This window comes from Rissa tridactyla, chromosome 4 (genome assembly GCF_028500815.1).
Source record: "Rissa tridactyla isolate bRisTri1 chromosome 4, bRisTri1.patW.cur.20221130, whole genome shotgun sequence".
Lineage (NCBI taxonomy): Eukaryota > Metazoa > Chordata > Aves > Charadriiformes > Laridae > Rissa > Rissa tridactyla.
This window is the reverse complement of record NC_071469.1, coordinates 29,377,294-29,396,197: the sequence shown is the minus strand read 5'-3', so window position 1 is coordinate 29,396,197 and position 18,904 is coordinate 29,377,294. Positions and strand designations below refer to the sequence as shown.

Sequence of the window (18,904 nt, the reverse complement as noted above, 5' to 3'; positions counted from 1 at the left end):
TACTCCAATGGCTGATTGTTCTCATTGCAAAAAATTTTCCTCTCGTGTCCAATTGGAGTCTCCCCAGGAGTAACTTGTACCCATTACCCCTCATCTTCTCCATGTGACACCTTGCAAGAAGGGAGTCTCCATCTTCTTTACAGCCACCCTCTAAACACTGGAACACGGTGATAAGAGTCTTCCCTAAGCCTTCTTTCCTCAAGGCTGAACAAACGCAGTTCTCTCAGCCTTTCCTCATACGGCAGGCTTCCCAGTCCTTTGATCATCTTTTTTGCCTTTCCCTGGACCCTCTCCAGCCTGTCCACATCTTTTTTTGCGTAGCAGGGACCAAAACTGAACACAGTATTCCAGTTGTGACCTGAGAAGCGCTGAGTAGAGTGGGATTAATATCTTCTTTATCTCTACTGCTGATGCCCTTGTTGATGCAACCTAGTATTCTGTTGGCTTTCTTTGCTGCAGCAGCGCACACTTCACTCACACTGAGCTTCTCCCTCTGGACCCCCAAGTCCCTTTCCACACAGCTGCTCCCCAGCCAGGTAATCCCAGCCTGTGCTGCAGTCCTGGATTATGTTTTCCCAGGTGCAAGACCTTACATTTGTCTTTGTTGAACTTAAGGTCCTTGTTAGCCCACTCTTCCAGCCTACCCAGGTATACCTGCAGGTATACCTACTTCCCCACTCAGTTTGGTATCACTGGCAAACTTCACCAGGGTACACTTGATCCCATCATCCAGATCACTTACGAAGATATTAAATGGCATCGGGCCCCACACCGAGCCCTGGGGGACCCCAATCATGACAGGTTGCCAGTTTGAAAAGGAACTATTTACCACCACCCTCTGGGTAGGACCTGTCAGCCAGTTCCCACTGGCTGACACACTGCACAGACCACTTGTCTAGACCGTAACACATCAGTTTCTCTAGTAGGAGGCTGTGGGAAACCATACTGAAAGCCTCAGAGAAATCCAGGTAGACAATGTCCATCACTTGCCCCACGTCAGCTGGGCAGGTCACTGTGTCATAGGAGGTAATCAGGTGTGTCAAGCACAATTTGCCCTTGGTGAATCCATGCTGGCTTTTCCCAATCATGTGCTTCATTTGACTTGTGATAGCCACCAGGAGGATTTGTTCCATAACTTTCCCAGGGACTGAAGTAAGACTGATGGACCTATAATCTCCTGAATCCTTCTTTAAGCCCTTCTTGTAGATGAAGGTGATATTAGCCTTCTTCCAGTATTCTGGGACATCACCCAATCTCCACGACTTCTCAAAGATTACAAAGAGCGGCCTCGCAACAGTGTCAGCCAGCTCTCTTAACACCCTCAGGCAGATATTATCAAAGTGAATTTAAATTTATTAGTAGATTTAGTGGAATTTTCTTTCTTATTGTATTTATTTATTCTTACTATAAGAGAATCCTTAGTTTCTCTTGAATTGCTTGAATCCTGTTTCTTCTACTTATACATTTACCCTTTGTCCTCTGTCCACTTTTTTCCTTTTCTTTTCCCTGAAACATTCAAGAAACGGGGCAAAGACATTAAATCTGAGAAGTGTCTTCCTCTATGTTCCAATCTACAGGTATCGGAAACTGGGAAAGGGAAATGCAGGTCTGACCTGACCAGAGCAAAAGAAAGGCAAACAGAATATCTACCGAACACTCAGAGAGAAAAGTCCCAATAGACTTTGGATCAGACCTAGAAAGACACATGGAGTCTTAAAACTTCAAGGAGCATTTTAACATTATTCTCAGTCATGAGCTCCAAGTTTGCTGGCTAGCCTTAGGCAAACCTTTTTTAACCAAATCTGAGGCACCTAATTCTGGAGATAAGATATAGGGCATAAGGAAACTCTTAGTTGCAGTGTACTTTAAACATGCACTCAACAGTGGTAACTTTATGATATCTACCTTAGGTGACACATAGCAGTACACTTTTTTAGGTTTCTTCACTTTCTCAGGGGTTTGGCTGTCAGAGGGAGAATCTTCATCTTCATCCTCAGTTGCAGTAGAAGGACGGCGCTGGGAGGAGCTCAGGTGCGTTGGTGGAAGTTGCCACTGAGTGTTGGTATAACTAGGAGCATCGTAAAGGTAGGCTTCAAAGTAAATACTGACACCTGAGGTGGACACATTGCGTTCTACAATGTTCTTTTCATTTTCTGAGGGAAATAGATATAAAAGAGTTGTGTAAATCTTAATGGAGACCAGAATAAAAAACCTAAAGAATCCACAGACCACCACCAAATTAGTTATTAAGATTTTAAAGAAAAGGCTACACATCCAAAGGAAAACCTGGTCAAGGGAAACTCTGATAAAGAGAACCCAGGAGTGGATGAAAGGATTTCAAGACAGCAGTTTGTCTGTTCTGGCTTCAGTGACTGGTTCAAGGAAAAAAGGCATACAGAACCTCTGCCTCAGAGCACCAGCCTGAAGGCATAGCCATGTGTCAGCCACATTGCAGACTAGGTCACTCCTGAAGAAACCAGGAATTACAAAATTGTAAAAAAGCACACAAGTTACATGCAGTGTTCTTCAGCCATACAGCTTACCAGACAATACATGACTGGCTCACAGTATGGCTCAGATGCCAAGTTAGCACTTGGCAAGCAATAAAAATTGCCTAGTTTCAAAGGTAAGCTTCCTGAGATAGGTGAAAAAACACGTGTGCCCTTATCTGCTGATGGAACAGAGAATATCAGCCTTCAGAGATCTCCCTTGTCAACAGCAAATTCATTTACCTCGGCATTTTTAAATGAATAGGCATTTCTTTAGCAATTAGGCATGGCTAGCCTGCAGGGAAGTCACATTTAGCTCTGCTACACCAAGTGTCCAAAGCATCTATTAAGAGGACACCTGGAGAATGAATACTGAGTAGCTCTTGACTCACCACTTAGAACAATGATGTCAAAATCACCATTGCTTATGGGCTGGTTCTGGTAGGAGATGCAGGCATGGAAACACCCCCTACAGTGCAAGGTGAGTCTGAAGAACACTTCGCAAGTCTGCCGATTGGACACCACAGACTTCTCAAACACAACATCAGAGCTCTCTTCTTCTTGAGGACCCAGCTAAACAGAAAACAAATTAATAAGGTGAGGGTCTCTAGCTCACCTGAAGTCAAGCAGCAAGGGATGAGGTTGCACTCACCTCGTAGATGGAGATATTGTAATTGTGCTCATCTATCAGGGACACAGAATTGCTGGTGGGATTGTCATACTCATCTCTGGGAACTATCTGCAGAGTGTGCTGCTGCCCACAGGTCAGCACCAGGGTGGAGAAATGGCAGACAATTTTGGTTTTGGAGGGAACCACCATCCCTGAAGCAGACAACAACAGTTTAGAGTCAAACAAATTACAAGGTGAAGCTACAAAGAACAGAAGAAAAGCAATCAGGGGCACAATACTCTTGAAAACGGATCAAAGTTAAACACATTCTATGCCCCTACATTAAAAAAACCAAAGTATCTGATCACTGAAATACACAGTGCGGTGCACAGGGTTTGCCTTGGGTCATAAACTTCGTACTGATAAAGCAAACCTAGTTACTGGCCCTCCAACAGATGCTTTTTGCACCACTCTAACCTTCAGCTTAAGAACTTGCTCCCACCGCACATACAAACAACAAGACAGCTGACATCCAAGGAAACCTGCAAATTCAGCTTGCCAAACCAACTTTAGCCTCAAGGGCATCTGAGTTAAATGTAAGCTTCCTCTTTCTGAAGGGGTATCTCAGCAAGCCTTGTATCTATTCACCATGCAATGGAATAGAGGTACTTTCAATGAACACATATGTGAAGTATAAAAGATGCTGACTGGGGTCAAAATACAAAAGTAGAAGGAAACAAATTCAAAATGGATAAAAAGGAAATGTTCTTGAAGACTGTATAATCAAAGATATCAACTGCTCCAGGAGCTTAAAGGAATAGAGTAGGGTGTTGAAGAGTCAAATCATGACAGTATTTCCACAAATAAATCAATACTTTCACAAAAGGCATTCTCTGACTCTTCTCTGATCATGGAGAAGTTACTACAAAATGGAGAACGTGACATAAGTGGTTAGGGAGTTTAAGCAGCACTAATTACTTATTCTGTAAGGCAGTTTCTATTCTGACACGTACTGGTAGTCACAAGTATGTTTTAGTCATGGGTCTATTGCTGGAATCTACACATGGCAGGAGGTAAATGGTGAAAGGTAACCCTTTCCCTGTCACCTACCTATTTTAGCTGGAAACACATTTACCTAGCTGCCTCCAATACCTCCAAATGTATTTTGAATCATTAGAGGGCCACTTAGACCTTACCTGGCTGGAACACCTTGTAGTAGGGGCTGTAGGCCACATTCAAGCCACCAAGTTTTACAGTGATCTCGTATCTCCCAGCCCTGCGCACAGTGAAGGCCACTTTTACCACATTGGAATTAGGCTCCTGAAGAACTTCTTGGGTGACAGGAATATCAATTGCTAGCTCCACATGGCAGATGTGAACTCGCAGCCCCACAGGCCGGTGAGCAGGGAAGGGTTGCCCATTTTTATAGAATAACTGCATGGGAAATGGAGAAGTCCAGGTCAGCAAAAATATGCAGTGCACAGAGGAAGAGAAAGCAAGTCGCCTTGGGGAAACAAGGGCAAGAACCTCAGCTCAGCAAAGGAAAAAAAATTAACATCCAGCACTGTCACACAGGCTGTGTTCTCCCAAGCGAACAGTGCACAAGTGGGTATTGAACAGCCTCATTCTCTTTTGTGCTGGGGTTCAAATGAGTGCCCTGAAAAGAACACGCCTCTAGGCACTTTTTCTCTGCACTATTACTGCAATATCAGAGCAGAAACTAAGAGAACCCGCTACCAAAAGGAAAAAAGCAAAGCCACATCCTTTCAGAGAAACAAGCAGATCTTGAACGTTTGTACAGCTAAGCTCTGGAAAAGCTCTCACCAATCTGTCACATAAAACAGCATGGAGAAGATGCTGACCTAAGGAGCTGAGCCAGTCTGTACTGACAAAAAGCATCAGCATGACAACAATGCGTTAGATAAAAAGAAATCACAGACAGCTCAATCACAGAAGTGATCTGCTGTACAATTTCAGAAGGTAACACACCTTGACCAGTACTTCCTTACAAGGAAAGAATTACACCTTGAAACCCTATGTGTCTGGCACTTCAAGAGCTAGCAGCTTGTGGGCCAGATCCTGCCTGCCATCTGCAATCAGCCTGTAGTCAGCAAAAGGTTACTACTATTCCCTGTTTCTAAATAAGGGAGGGCATGGGGCCTGAAGTAGCATGGGAATAAATTCAAGCAGCAAGAACAGAACAAGTCCCTCTCCCCCTAGCTCTTTTTCACTGCCTGCCCTGGAGTTAGAACTTCTCACTCACCCTCAAGCAGAATGGTTTTCCTCAACTTCCCGAGAGGCACGAGTATGGCAACCTAGCTGAACCTTTCTTCTTATTTTGATACCCTTCTGGGTGGGGAAGGTGGGGCATAAAGGTGGGTGCATGAGCCCAGCAAAACCTGTTCAAACTTTCTCCACATAACTCCAAACTCTCAGTATTCAGGCCCCTCACACATCTTATTTGCATACTTGTCCCATTCTCCTAGACTTGGCCTTTTGAGATTGGAAGGAAACAAGTGTTCTTCGCAAGCTTTTCCAGGTCAAACAGAATAACACTCAATTTTTGAGGAACGAGGCGTGGCCATAAAGCTTTACAGCTCTTAGGTTGGTAAAATGCCCACTCCCACGCTCCCAACTTCAGCTGCACAATCAAAACATAACACCAAGTCTGTTGAAGGCAAGGCTCAGCCCACTCACTTCCCAGTAAAGGAAGCACTAGATTGGACAAGCCTGGTCCCTTCCGGCTCTTCAGAGGATTCTAAAGAGAAGGAGACGAGATTTTAAGGAGCGCCAAACCTCATATGTACTTACAGAGTTCTGCAAGACAGTTACAGGGGGCAGAAGGCATAAACACATAGCTTTCCTACTCCTAAATTACATCCAGCTTGGCCCCAAGAAAAAACATTTGAAGAGCCCATCCCTAACTCAGACCCCTGTTCCTGCCTCCAAAACTGCATAGAAACAGAAATATTCCCTTACATGCACTCGGAAGGCCATGCTGTGGCCCACCTCACAGGGGTCCTTCCAATCCCAGGAGATTTTGCAGGACCGGGGATCCAGGTAGTTGCCTCGCACGTAGTCATAAATAGTTCGCTCCCCTCGACGTTCCCGGTCCTCATGCTGAAGGAAGCTGACTATACGTGCGGCAAGCTCAAAGAGGAACTTAATGGTGAAGAAGAAAGCTACCACAGATACCGTGATCCCACCTGCAGCAAGGAGAGAACAGAGGGTGGTTGCAGCAGCATGGCTAAGTCAGACACCAAAATCCCTTACGCATCAGCCAAGATACCTTTTATTAATGACATTCTACTCAACTACAAATTAGGTGTTTAAGGCAGAAGCTATTGTGTGAACATTTATGGTTTGTGTTATGCTACAAGTAAGGTTAGAGAATAACAAGTCCCTTAAAACTCTGCAAATGACTGCAAACAGAGGAAATAGGTAAAGCTAGTAGAGTCTCAGGTATGGCTAGCGGACATCCCAACAGAAGCACGGAATTCCCTTTGAGTTGCAGATTAGAACTACAGAGATTCCTTCAAGGGAGACAGTCATATAAGCACACAACCCCTGCACATCACATTAAGCCTGGATTAAGAAGCACCACAGAGGCAACAACCCTGCACTAGTTCTCGAAAGAAAAAGTAAGGGGATGGCTTAGGAATGAAGTCAATGGAAGGACTTTAGGAACAAGAAGAATGGTGGAGAGGCAACTCTGCCAGGTGGAGGGCACAGTGCAGGGTGACAGTAACTTCATGTTTGTTAGGTAGACTCTGAACTAACATGAAAGCAGAGGCTTTCAAGAAACCCTTCTAAAGCCTATGGATAGGTCAACGAATACAGTGGCAGCCTTTCCTTCACTTACCAATAATGTAAAACATCAGGTCCCTTCGGTGAGACACACAGCCGAGGATCACAGCTGCATCTAGAACACAAAATAGGCCAAGTCCAGTCCAATGACTCTTCCTCACACACATTGGCCTAAATTTAATCTATGATTCCTCAGACAAATACCTATCAATCATCTATCTTCCTCTCCAAGGACACCCCTAAATCCCATTATTCCATAAGACTGTGAAATATGCAAACACCACAGCATGCTACAAAGAACAGTTCTCCCTTAATCACAGATTCCCATTCAGATTCAGCGATCTACAAGAAGGACAACATATCACCCTCAGAAACCAGCAAGGGCAGGCTCTGGGTACTGGAAGAAGGAGCTACTTTTTGCAGGATCACCAACTTCGACAGCAGCAGCCAAAAGCCACCCATCCAAACTGACACCTGCTTGCTTCTGCAAGTCACAAAGTTAACTTGTAGTCTGCCATGAAAGCACATCACAGAGCCACCACCAAAATGGACAGACGCTCACCCTCAACCAGCAACCTTAGAAGAAAATGCTACAGAATAAAAGAGTTGCAGTCAAGACCATCCCCATTTGTTCAAAATAAACAAAATCCTTCTAGGGCAGAGCTGAATCAATTTTTTTTCCCTGTAGCTCTACTATGAAAATATGAATGCAACTGGAAAACAGGCCATCTGTATTTTCCTACTCAATTCTGCAAAGTGAAGCCTCTCCACTGAAACTCTCGCTGATCAACACGCAAGCTAAAACCTTGGTTTTGTACACTATTAAGATTACAGCAATTTTTGAGAGACACCAATCTAGAATCAAGTTCTCACTGAGGGGACTGCTAAACAAACATGTAGTAAAAAGACCGCACCCAGAACAACAACACGCTGTTTGGTTGATAAGACAGAGCTGACAGATGGAACAAGAGCAGCAGCAAGGAACGTGTGTGACAATTAGACAAACGATTTGGCATACACTAATGCACACAATATAGCTCGCCATGTCACCATTCAGTTAGTGAGAAGCTACATTGTGCATTCAAGCTGCTTTTGCTTTTTTTTTTTTTAAACAAACACAAAAGGGGAGTTATTCATCAGTCATCTCAACAGCAGCAGCAATGGACACCAGCATGCAGAAAGCTTAAATGAGGTATTTCCCCCCAACAATAGCCATGACTTTCCAGCCCAGCATATCTCCTTTGCTGGTCCCCACAGATACCCCATCCCTCCAAGGCCTCCACAGATACCCCATCCCTCCAACCAAAAAGCAATCACGTACCTTTACACAAGTGCCCATGTTCTAAAAGCCAAAAGGCGGGTACCCATTCTTCAGCATCCTTCCTCTTTGTGCCCAACACTGGGGCAAACGTCAGCAAGAAGAGGCCATAGAGAAGATTATTACAGAAACTCCTGGAACTCGCAGCACAGAATCATTGCTGAAAGGTGAGGACTTGAGCACAGCAATTTCTTCCTCTTTGTGGAAAAGGGCTGTCCTGCAATGCTGCTCCCTGGAGCCTGTCGTTTGCTAGGTTCCCTGGAAAAGGAAAAAATTGGAGAGAAAAAGGTTAGATCTCTCCATTGTTGTGGACAAATCTAGCAAGTAGAAACATGTGAGAGGTGTAAGATAAAAGAGTATCACTAGATGTCAAATCCGTAGGAGAGGTGCTGTAAAGGTATTGCTGTTGATGAGGTGCTAGGCTTCACCACATCCTCAACCTGTCACAATCGCATTGCATTATATGACCCCTGAAACTAGCAGGTTCGATACGGAACAAAATACATCCTGCCTCCACAGATTTCCATCAGACTCATGGGTTTCATGGAGCAGCTAAGAACCTGTGTGCCACTCATGAGGACTGCTAAGATCAGGTACCACTTCAAGCCTTCACACCCCCAAAAATGCCATGTACTATCCTGAAACTGATTTTGCCCAGATTTTTGCCCAGACTATTTATAGTCAAGCCTAAAAATAAAAATCTTTAAAAGTTCTTGGACCCCAAAGCAAATCACATAAAATTTTTTTGCTGCTGCTGTTTTAGGTATTCAGGAAACCGATATCCTCACAAGGAATTTAAGTTTCAGCAGCACTATCCACTAAATTACAGCTTTTCTGTTAGGATTGACATAAAAAAAACATAAAAATCTAACAAGAAGGATTGATGCAGCCCACAAAAACCAGGACATATGCCAGAAGAAAAGCCACAGAGCCTACCCAGTTGGTATCTACTCATTCAGATTATATAAAGGAGTGAGAATAAAATGAACAGATCCAGGCTCACCACAGCAGCTGTCTGTAAAGACAGTCACCTCTTCTGGGGATGTAAGCGATACGCTCCTCCTGCCTGCCATACCACCACCTCGGCTGCCACTTCCTCCTTCCTCCCCCCTCTGCCTTCCTCTTCAGATGGCTCTTATTTCCCTCCATCCCAATAATCATACAGACCTGGCTGCCTTTGCACACTTCCACTAAGCTTTCTAATGCACATGAAAGCCGACAGGTAAGTCTGTGCAGAGCTCCGACTGCGCTGCAGAAGCAGCCAGACTCTCACTGTCTTTTCCTCCCCCACATCTCAAGGAAAATCCCACCCACTCAGCTATTTTCTTCTCTCCTCTGCTTGAGCGAACAGTATTGCAGTTCCCAGGGCACAAGTTCTCATTCTCAGGTAAAGCTTCAGGTTTCTAAACTCATATCTCTGTGCATTAAGAATCACAGACTTCACAATTTCCTTAATATTTTAGTTCTTTCACAGTACATATCCAAGATGTGTGACAAATGCCTGGTTGAAACTCTGCTCCAGCTTGGCCTGGCTGTGGAAGGTGTGTGTGCCTCCTCCCCACAAAGCTGAGGAATTTCACAGAAACTTATCAATGTTTGGGAATCTGTGACATCTCCCTCCAGCATCTTACAGAACCAGGCTCTTCATGTCCCCAAAAAAAACATCAGTACAGAACTGGCACTGTGGGTTCATCCATCCAAGCTATTTCTGCCTCAGTCCATAACCCATTCCCCTCTGTAAAGCACACCACAAGTCACACAGCCTCTTTCTCTCACACTTAAAAAGAGAAAGACCCATCATTTCAACTACAAGGGTTTTTAAGTCAATTGAAGCACGAGTCTCTTGACCTGTGTTGCAGAATTTCAGAGCTCGCTGGACACAGGGAATTAGTTATTTCCCTCAATCAGCACAGCAACTTCTCATTTATTATCTCTACGTGAAGTGGTAAACAAGACACCATGTCAGGTGGCCACCAGAGATGAAGTGGCCATCATACAATCTACTTCCTTCTAGCAGACGCACTGCCAGCAGCTTTAAGGATGCTCTTGCAGCTGGGATACACTGGGGTAAAGAACCTAGTTGCAAGTAGGTGGTATCCAAGATATGTTGCCACTCACTTATCAGAATGCAGATCTAAATTAAAATAGTGTCTGTGCTAAGAACTGCCAGCTAACAATCTGGGAAAGGAATTCTGAAAATCAGCAATATAAGGTGCCATCATAGCTAGGCTGGAAAAAAATACTGAATTGTCCGACAGGTCTTAGTGATCTTGATCCAAGGACAGAATAAGAAACTGCCTCCTGCCATCTGCAGGGAAAATAGGGATTTGGAACACTTCACCTTGGTTTGACTCAAGGAGTAGTGGCATAATTGGGATACACAGCATGGAATCATAAAATAAACTATATTAGCGCCATGCTTCTATCAAGTTAGCAAGGAAAGAAAGACCAGTAACAGGAATACATTTTGTTTGTATTACTGCTGCTGTGAAGGCAGAGGAACACAGTGCAAAGCTCCAGAAGGAAGCACAGCTGTAGCCACACATACAAAAGGAACTATAACACAGCAATGGCACATTCATGTGGCTACAGCTACAAAGCCAGCTGGGAGCATGCTATACAGAACTGATTTACTGAGGTCCTAGGAAATCTGTTGTGCCTCTTGGGTTTTTTTGGTGCACTGATAAATTTAACTTCCTTTCTTCTCTCTCAACAAGTTCCAAAATTCAGAAGAAAGATGGGTTTAAAAGCTTTCTGCACGTTGATACTACCTCACCCAACCAAGACATGAGAACCCTTCATCTCTGCACAGAATGTCCTCTCAATCCATGTCCACGAATGTCCACCACCAATGGCACACGTGTCTCATGCCATGCACAAGACAACAATTCTCTGACTGAAAAGGCACAGTATTTTCTCACATTAATTAAAGCATGCACCAACCAACCAACAGGAATGCCCACAGGAACCTAACTTTAAAATACACCCACAGAAGACTGAAGAGTCAGGGCAAAAGGCACTAAGCAGGCTCCAGTATCACCTGTCAAGGACAAAAGGCACATCAATGGCCAGTGTCCATACAAAACAGTCATTCCTCATCAGGGCTAGAATCCATCACATGCATTTACACGCAAGGCAAATAAAATAGTAACAACAGGAAGAAAAACACACAGGAAACCTTTGCCAACTGCCAACGTCTAAGGACATTTCATCGCAACTGAACCACCACCAGGGCTGTGAGCTCCTCCTGTCCTCTTCAAACAGAGCAAGTCAGCCAGATGGCAACTTCCAGGCAGGTCTCACCTTGACTCCAGATCTGCTCCCAAGCCAGGACAACATTCAGCCACTTGCCACCCTACACACCTGTGGGGAGAGCAGATTGTCCCCCTTTCTCCTTGATTATTTCCTTCACTCAAACCACTCAGGTCACCTAAGCAGCACCAAGGGAAATCCACCAACTGCACTTCCTCAGCCAACAATTAAGCCTGGTACAATCAACCAGGCGGAAAGCTCAGCCACCATTTCCTCGGTGAACCCAATTCTTCTTTCAGGCTAATTTTCTTCCTCATTGTTGGGGCCTCAATTAGAACTTTACCGAGGCCAGCATTTCAGGAAGAAACTCCTGCATAGCACCTCGCTGGCTGCGTAGCTGCCTTGGCTGACCAGCATACCAGATAAAACTGGTTGCATTTGGAAGATACCGACAGCTACAGGTTCGCACTAATCCCAGAAGCTTGCACAAGAAAGATAACAACGGGGAGACCTCTCTCTCACCCTGCCCTGCCCAGGACACTAGAAACCAACTGCCGGGGACTCTCAGAATTGCCTGGGTTGGAAAAGATCTTTCAGATCATCTAGTCCAACCATCAACCTAACACTGACAAAAACCATCACCAAACTATATCTCTAAGCACTCTGTCTACCCGTCTTTTAAAAACCTCCAGGGATGGTGACTCAACCACTTCCCTGGGCAGCCCGTTCCAATGCTTAATAACCCTTTCAGCGCAAAATTTTTCCTAATATCATCCAAGAACCTGGAGAATGTTACAGGTGCAGAAAAAAGGTACTTTGGGTCAGACTACACCGTTACGGCTGCAGAAGTTAAGCTCATTTGTCAGGACTTCGGGTCACAACTGTCGGCAAGAATTAGGGATAATGACAACTCGCTGCTTTTCACGAAGAAGTTCACGATCCAGAGGGCAGCAAGGTTAGGAAAGAGGGCAGAAAACCTCCGGAACCTCCCAAAACCGGAGAGAAGCGGGGAAGGTGGGCGGTCGGGGTGTTGCCGTTCCCCATCTCCATCCCGCACCGGCTGTGGCTCGGCGGGGCCACCGATCCCCGCGGCCTTCCCGCCCCCAACCCACCCGACGTGCCGCCGATAACACCACCGACGGTGAAATCAAAAGGGAAAGAGCCAGAGGCCGCCACCCTCCCCGCTCCCCGGGAGCGCCGGGCCCACCCGCCGCGGTCCCCCCGGGTCTGCCCCCAGCACCGGCGCCTCCGGGCCGGCGGCGCTCGCGTCCTCCGAGGACCCCCCCCCCGCTTTCCGTGAAGCGGCGGGGAAGGGGGGAAGCGCCGTTACCGGGGTCTCCGCGGCGTCGGGCCCTCTGCTGCGCGCGACCAACACCGGCTCCCGCTGCCCGTTGCTGGCAGCCGGAAGTGACGGGTCCCCCCCCCCGGCACCTTCCCGGCGAGAAGGGGCGGCACCGGAAGTAGCGGCGGCAGCGGCAACATGGTGAGCAGAGAGCGGGCGGCGGGGGGTGGTGGGGGGGTCTGGGTTGGGGGTATCTCCTCAGCTCATCGGGGCCGTGCGTTTGTCTCCTTGCAGGGGAAGCAGAAGAAGGCGCGGAAGTACGCGGTCATGAAGCGCATGATCAGCCTCCGGGATCAGCGCATGTGAGTGTGGCCGCGGCTGGGCCTAGTCCCGGTCCTAGGCGGGGCCCTGCAGCCGCCCGCGTGGGGCTGTCCATCCCCATGTCCCGGAAGGGACGGAGGGAGGGGATCCCGGCCCAGGCCTCTCCGCCGCTGGCCGCCCTTCCCTGCCGCCCCCCCCCCAGGAGTGCCCGTGTTTCCTTGCAGTAACGAGAAGGAGCGGGCGAAAGCCCCCGTGAAGAAGAAGGAGGACCCGAGTGCCATCAAGGAGCGGGAGGTGTAAGTGCTGCCGAGGCTTTGGGGAGGGAGGGATGGAGGGCAGGCGGGCCAGCCGGACATGCTGCAGGCTGCAGCCAAAGGCAGTTCCGAGCAAAGCTGTCAGTAGGAAATGGTGCCCCAAACCAAGGGAGTGGGCTTAGGAGGCCTGACGTGTCACCCTCCCACCCTGCCTTGTGTTGTTTCTGCTCGTTACCCTTCCTTCATTCTGCGCAAGTTGTATATACGTTGTTAATTGCAATTAACTGATTTGAATTCTTTGTCTTCCCGGCAGCCCCCAGCATCCCTCTTGTTTGTTCTTCCAGTATAACACGCAGTTGGGCCCCCCTTACCACATCCTAGTTGACACTAACTTCATCAACTTCTCCATCAAGGCCAAGCTGGACCTAGTGCAGTCGATGATGGACTGTCTCTATGCCAAATGTGAGTGTCTGCATCACTCGCAGCTTCTTCTGGACCCCATAACACCATGATGTGTTGGTGATGTGCATTATCGTCCTCAGGTCAATAGCTGAGGATAACAGAAATCTTGAAAAAAAGATATGTGCTATAATAATCAAGCTCATGGCTATGGTAACCCTGGAACTGTCTTTGGTTTCAGTCAAACAATGGTCTTAAATGCTAATGTCAACAAAGGTAAAGCATTAGTAACTTAAAAATCTAAAATGACCATAGCATGGTCAAACTTGGTGGCTTTACATTTTGTCACTTTGCAGCCTTATCAGTTCTCACAAGTTTAAAAATGTAAGTAGTATGTTGTAAAGTTCCATGATAATTAACTGTTCCTGGGCATGTGGCAATACTGTAGGGGTCTGTAAAGAAATACTGCTTGGCTTTAATACAGGCTTTTTTTGTGTGTAGGTATTCCATGCATCACAGATTGTGTAATGGGTGAAATTGAGAAATTAGGACAGAAGTACCGTGTGGCATTAAGGTAGGTGCAGGTTGTTCTCCGTTTCTAGAACTTAATGTTTTAGTATAAGTAAATGAAAAGCACTGTCCATGATGATGCTCTTGCACTAGAGAGTGGTTAGGTTGTTGCAAAGTCCCAACCTTGCTTTTGTTTCTCTGGCTGTATGAGATTGGTACAATGGCTCGAGTTTTGGATATTTTTTTTTTTAAACTGAATGCTAGGTCTGAGTGCACAATATTGATCTGTAAATCTTTTTTTCCCCCTAAGACTTTGAAAATAACACTTCCTCCTTTTTCTCAATATATATATAGATTTTTTTAATTATAGAAATTTATAAAAATAAAGAAATGGCCCAAGTCTTATGGAACCTCATGTTATTCCTGTAGGAGTAGATAGGACATACTGATAATCTAGAGCCACGTTATTGTGTGATCTGTACAAAACTAGTCCGATGTAGTTCGTGCTCTCCAGGTGTACCAGTCAGATGTATTGTTCTTGGCTTTTTATTGTGGCCTGTTGTGCTGTAAAGTATCCGAGTGCATCCCCTAAACAGCTTTGATGTTCCCCTTCAGAAAGGAGCTAAAATGTTTCTAGATGCATGGTACGAAAGATCAGATACTAGCAGTTCTAGTTCTTCCCACAGATAGCTTTTTTCAAATGACTTCGTTAGGCAAGAGCCTAACATTGTCGGGATCTTCAACCCAACTAACAGGTACTAAGAAATACTTAACCTGTAACAATTAACCAGTCAAATTGCATTCTTTTTTTGCTCTTAATTTCAATTAACTCTTGTGTACCATTCGCTCCATCCCTTCAGCTCTTGTTTTGAGAATAACACACTGCGTTCCTGTTCCTCCAGACTGTGTTACTGTACACTCTGGTCTGGTTGCTGTCACGCTGCCTTGTATGTCCCCACAGAATTGCCAAGGACCCTCGGTTTGAACGCTTGCCGTGTATGCACAAAGGAACCTACGCAGATGACTGCTTGGTACAGAGGGTCACTCAGGTATTTCTGTTTCTGAAATTTTCTATCCTGTGCTAACATACTAAAAAATTCCTGAACCCTCCTAGTTACCGATGACTTAAATTTCCCACAAAGTAACTGTAAAATCTCACTAAGGGTCGGTTTCAGTCCCTAGCACAACTTTATTTGAAGGAAGGTGTAGTCTTTCCTGAGCATTCTTGTTGTGTAGGGCTGCATCAAGGAGCACTTAGGATGGGAAAGCTGTGAGGTGGGAAGGCTGGACAGACGTTGGATATTTCTATGAGCCTATTTTGGTGAGTGGAAGGATGTTACTAGCCTGCAGTGGAGTTCTGTACAAGCCCTAGTAATGCCTCGCTAAGGACTCATAGGCCTCTTAGGTTAAATGAGCTGACTGAATAGAAGATTTTGCCCAGCTTTGTGTCCTCTCTGTGGTTCACTGGTGTTGAATCTGACTTGCCTCTTTTTTTGCAGCACAAATGTTACATTGTGGCCACAGTGGATAAAGAGCTCAAGCGGAGAATACGAAAAATCCCAGGAGTGCCTATAATGTATATTTCCAGGCACAGGTAAGGGACCTCTGACAGGCAGGAACACTGCCTGGCAGGATCCGTGTCTGACACTCACCATGTATGACTTCTCTCCTGCATTGTCCGTAGTGCAGGTTGCAGTAAAGGGGCTAATGTTTGCACAAAGGTAGAAGTACAGCTGCTGCTGGGAAAAGACTGGTCGCAGACCCACTTTTATTGCAGTCTGCATGTCCACTTGCTTTTACTTGGAAAACAGTTTCCTTGAGGCCAATGTTTCCATAGATCAGTTTTGCTTACCGCCAGCAGCAGCAGGACTACCAGGCAAATGCATTCTACAGGTTGTTGAGGAAAAGAACCATTATTGTTCCATGTTCTATTTGATAGCTTTGTGTAGCCTCAGCTAAGAGATTGGATTTGCTTCTTAGATAAAAAACAAACCAACTCAGAAGCATGTTAGTGCAGCAATTTCAATGCAAGAGATTTTTGCAGTATCTGCAAGTACTGTGTCACTTTATTAATTTTTTATATGCAGTAGGACCGGTGGTCTACTGTAAAAACATTTGCGTAAATTTATTTCCTGTTCTTTCCAAAGCACTCATAAAGCCTAGACTAAGAAGATTCTACTCACCTTTGTTTGTCATATCCTGTGTTTTAATATTTCTTCTACATAACGGACAGCTCAGAAGATTTATCTTGCATAGAACATACGCCAAATTGTTTCACAGTGTGGTAGATATGTTTGGTAGCATGGTAAAGAGACATGTCAGGAGGTGGAGAGAAAAGGGCCAAAGTCTTCAGATGGGATGGGAGAGATACTAGAAAGGAGGGAATTGTGCTACCAGTTGGAGACAATGAGTCTAGTAATATGCAGACAGAGCAGTATGTCAGAAATGAGAAGGTTGATTGCTATAAATGCGTAAAGTCTTAACTGATCTGTAATTAGAATGCGGCTCAGAAGATTTTTCTCTCAAAACATCTTTACCCCTTATTCCCTGTGGCCATGAATTATAAGCTGAATGGCCAAAGTTTTATTCTCTGTGGTGGTTTGCTCTTAAATGCTAAGTCAGATCTTATAAAACCACCATGTTTTTCTTTCTCTGGAGACGGTGAGCTTTTGAGATGCCCGATTCCCGAGTTTGAGGTGAAGTATAACAGCAACTTTATGAAGGCTTTTCACTTCCGGAAGTAATGTTTTTCTTCCTGGGGACCTGAGCTGCAGATAGAAATGCAGCAAAGCTGCTTGCTGTTCAGTCTGCCTGTAAGCCTGTTGCTGCATGGGGAGGGCAGCAATGTGGAGTAGGTTGTCTTCATATGTTTTCCCTCTTTCTTTCTCAGATACAATATTGAGAGGATGCCAGATGATTACGGAGCTCCTCGATTCTAACCTGTCCAGCCAAGCCATCGATGCCAGGACTCTGAGCCAGGATAAGGGTCCTTCTGGTTCCAACCCTCCTGCTTTCTTTTCTGCTGGGTCTCTGCTCATAGGACTGTGGGTGACATTGGACCAACTTTATAGCCTTGATCTTCTAAGAAAAAGCTACTTGGAAGAGTCTGGTTTTATTCATCCTTGTTCTGACTTGGCCTGATTACCTATAGCTGGGAGAAGCACATGGGAAAGAGAGGCCAGCAGTGCCCAGAACAAGCCTAACTGCCTCTTTGTTGGGGTCATTGGAAAAAGTGATTTCAGCATTCTGAATTCTGGTGATGCAATTCTGGCTGAGAATGAAACCACCGAAATTTTAGAAGTTTCTTACTGCTGTATCTGCAGCAGGACAAGTGTTCCTCCGGGAAACTCCCTCACACCTGTCCCACGAGCAAATTGGAATCTGCATTCTGGACAAAAGCTGTCAAATCTGCACCAGTTGGCGTGTCTTCTCTGGACCAATGGTCTGGAAAATTTTAATTCAGAATTGATGGGCTTCTATTCAACTGTACAATGAATGAAGTTGGGTTAAGTGTTCAGATTCCCGTGTCTATACTGGGTTAGGTGGCAGCTCAGTCCTTTTGCTTATATGGAGAGTGATAGCAGGAGAGCAGGGTTGGGTCGGGACAGACGTTTCTATCTTGTTTGCTTGACACCTGTGCACCTCAAAGGCTTATCCCTTTCGTTAGGTGTCAGGGAACAGGAGGAAGGTATCAGACTTTAACAGGAAAATGTCAAACTGTGAAAGGTATTAACGTAGGCTGGGAGCAGAGTAGGTGGGAGGAATCTGAGCAATGGCCCTGGATCAAGAGAGTCTCACAGAGACCTGCAGCATTTGCTGCAGGAAGGAAGTGGTCAGCGGAGGGAAGGAAAAGAGATGGTTAAGCCACATGGAGAAGTGGAGAGGAAAAAATACTTCAAAGATGAACTCTGCATTCTCATATCTTCTCCATTACTCTTTAATTTTTAGCAATATAATTTGCTCTTCTGATCTCTGCTCTGTGGTGAGAGGAATTGTCTTAAGACTGAGAGGCAAGAGACAATATGAGGGTTGCCAGGGGCCAACGTGCCATAGCGTGCTTCCTAGCTGAAATGCTGGAGTTGGGGTATAGTAAAGGAGGAGAAACTTTCAAACTTTAGTAGAGCTTTTATCCTGTGGTGCCTTACACTGGTCCAGGTTGCAGAGACTAGCTGAACTCGGATGTCTGTATGCTGGGCAGCATACAGTGAAGATAATACCTCTCTTCTGCTAATCATTTCTGTCCTTGGGAAATGCCCTGACGTGCTAATAACTTCTTGCTAGCACCCTGCCTCTACAGATACTGCAGGAAACTTTGGGAACACATCAATCTTACTCCTCGTACTATCTCTTTACTTGCTGCAGGCTCACCTACTAAACTCATCCCTGAAATAACAGCATACTGACACTTTCAAAACATAGCCTCTTCCAAGCTATCACTGTTGAAGTTTATCTTCTCTGCCTCCAGTCAGGAAGGGGGTAGCCAACAACCCTGAGATTTTACACTCTGTGTGTAATTGTACATTTCAAAAATAATATCCCTAGTTTTCTTCTCTCAATCCAAGTAACATTTATTTAAGGTAAATGTTTAAGTGTTGTCATGAACACTTGAAGATCATGTTTAGTCAAATGAGGACTGACACACAGTTGTAGGATTAGATCTGT

At 45.4% G+C, this 18,904-nt stretch overlaps 2 protein-coding genes across 8 annotated transcripts in view; one reads left to right on the top strand and one right to left on the bottom strand.

Moving 5' to 3' along the window:
- AREL1 (apoptosis resistant E3 ubiquitin protein ligase 1) overlaps nt 1-12,896 on the bottom strand; it is a 42,603-nt gene extending 29,707 nt beyond the window's left edge. For 5 of the 6 annotated variants that reach the window (XR_008466341.1, XR_008466340.1, XR_008466343.1 and 2 more), the window contains exons 1-8: nt 12,807-12,896; nt 8,228-8,482; nt 6,962-7,021; nt 6,079-6,305; nt 4,296-4,533; nt 3,142-3,311; nt 2,882-3,062; nt 1,906-2,153 (exon numbers count right to left, since the gene is read on the bottom strand). Coding sequence is in view for 2 of the 6 variants with exons in the window: in XM_054200917.1 (XP_054056892.1) it covers nt 1,906-2,153; nt 2,882-3,062; nt 3,142-3,311; nt 4,296-4,533; nt 6,079-6,305; nt 6,962-6,977 (1,080 nt within the window). In the remaining 4 variants the exon portion in view is untranslated. The remainder of the gene's footprint in view (nt 1-1,905; nt 2,154-2,881; nt 3,063-3,141; nt 3,312-4,295; nt 4,534-6,078; nt 6,306-6,961; nt 7,022-8,227; nt 8,483-12,806) is intronic. The other variant, XM_054200918.1, reaches the window with a different exon arrangement.
- Nucleotides 12,897-12,900: 4 nt separating this feature from the next.
- Nucleotides 12,901-17,759, top strand: FCF1 (FCF1 rRNA-processing protein). Of its 2 annotated transcripts, none has more exons than XM_054200920.1 (8): nt 12,901-12,959; nt 13,053-13,120; nt 13,304-13,375; nt 13,647-13,795; nt 14,234-14,306; nt 15,204-15,291; nt 15,742-15,836; nt 17,133-17,759. In XM_054200920.1, exons 1-8 carry the CDS (start codon nt 12,957-12,959, stop codon nt 17,179-17,181), a joined length of 597 nt encoding a protein of 198 aa, XP_054056895.1. In that variant the 5' UTR covers nt 12,901-12,956; the 3' UTR covers nt 17,182-17,759. The 2 variants fall into 2 exon arrangements, with proteins under 2 accessions (XP_054056895.1, XP_054056894.1); XM_054200919.1 differs by having other exon boundaries at nt 15,103-15,291.
- Nucleotides 17,760-18,904: the final 1,145 nt, after the last annotated feature.

What these genes read in the sequence shown, in the direction of transcription:
- FCF1 (XM_054200919.1), top strand. An exon ending in AGCCTCCGGGATCAGCGCAT is followed by an intron (nt 13,121 to 13,303) that starts GTGAGTGTGGCC and finishes GTTTCCTTGCAG; the next exon opens with TAACGAGAAGGAGCGGGCGA. An exon ending in GGACTGTCTCTATGCCAAAT is followed by an intron (nt 13,796 to 14,233) that starts GTGAGTGTCTGC and finishes TTTTGTGTGTAG; the next exon opens with GTATTCCATGCATCACAGAT.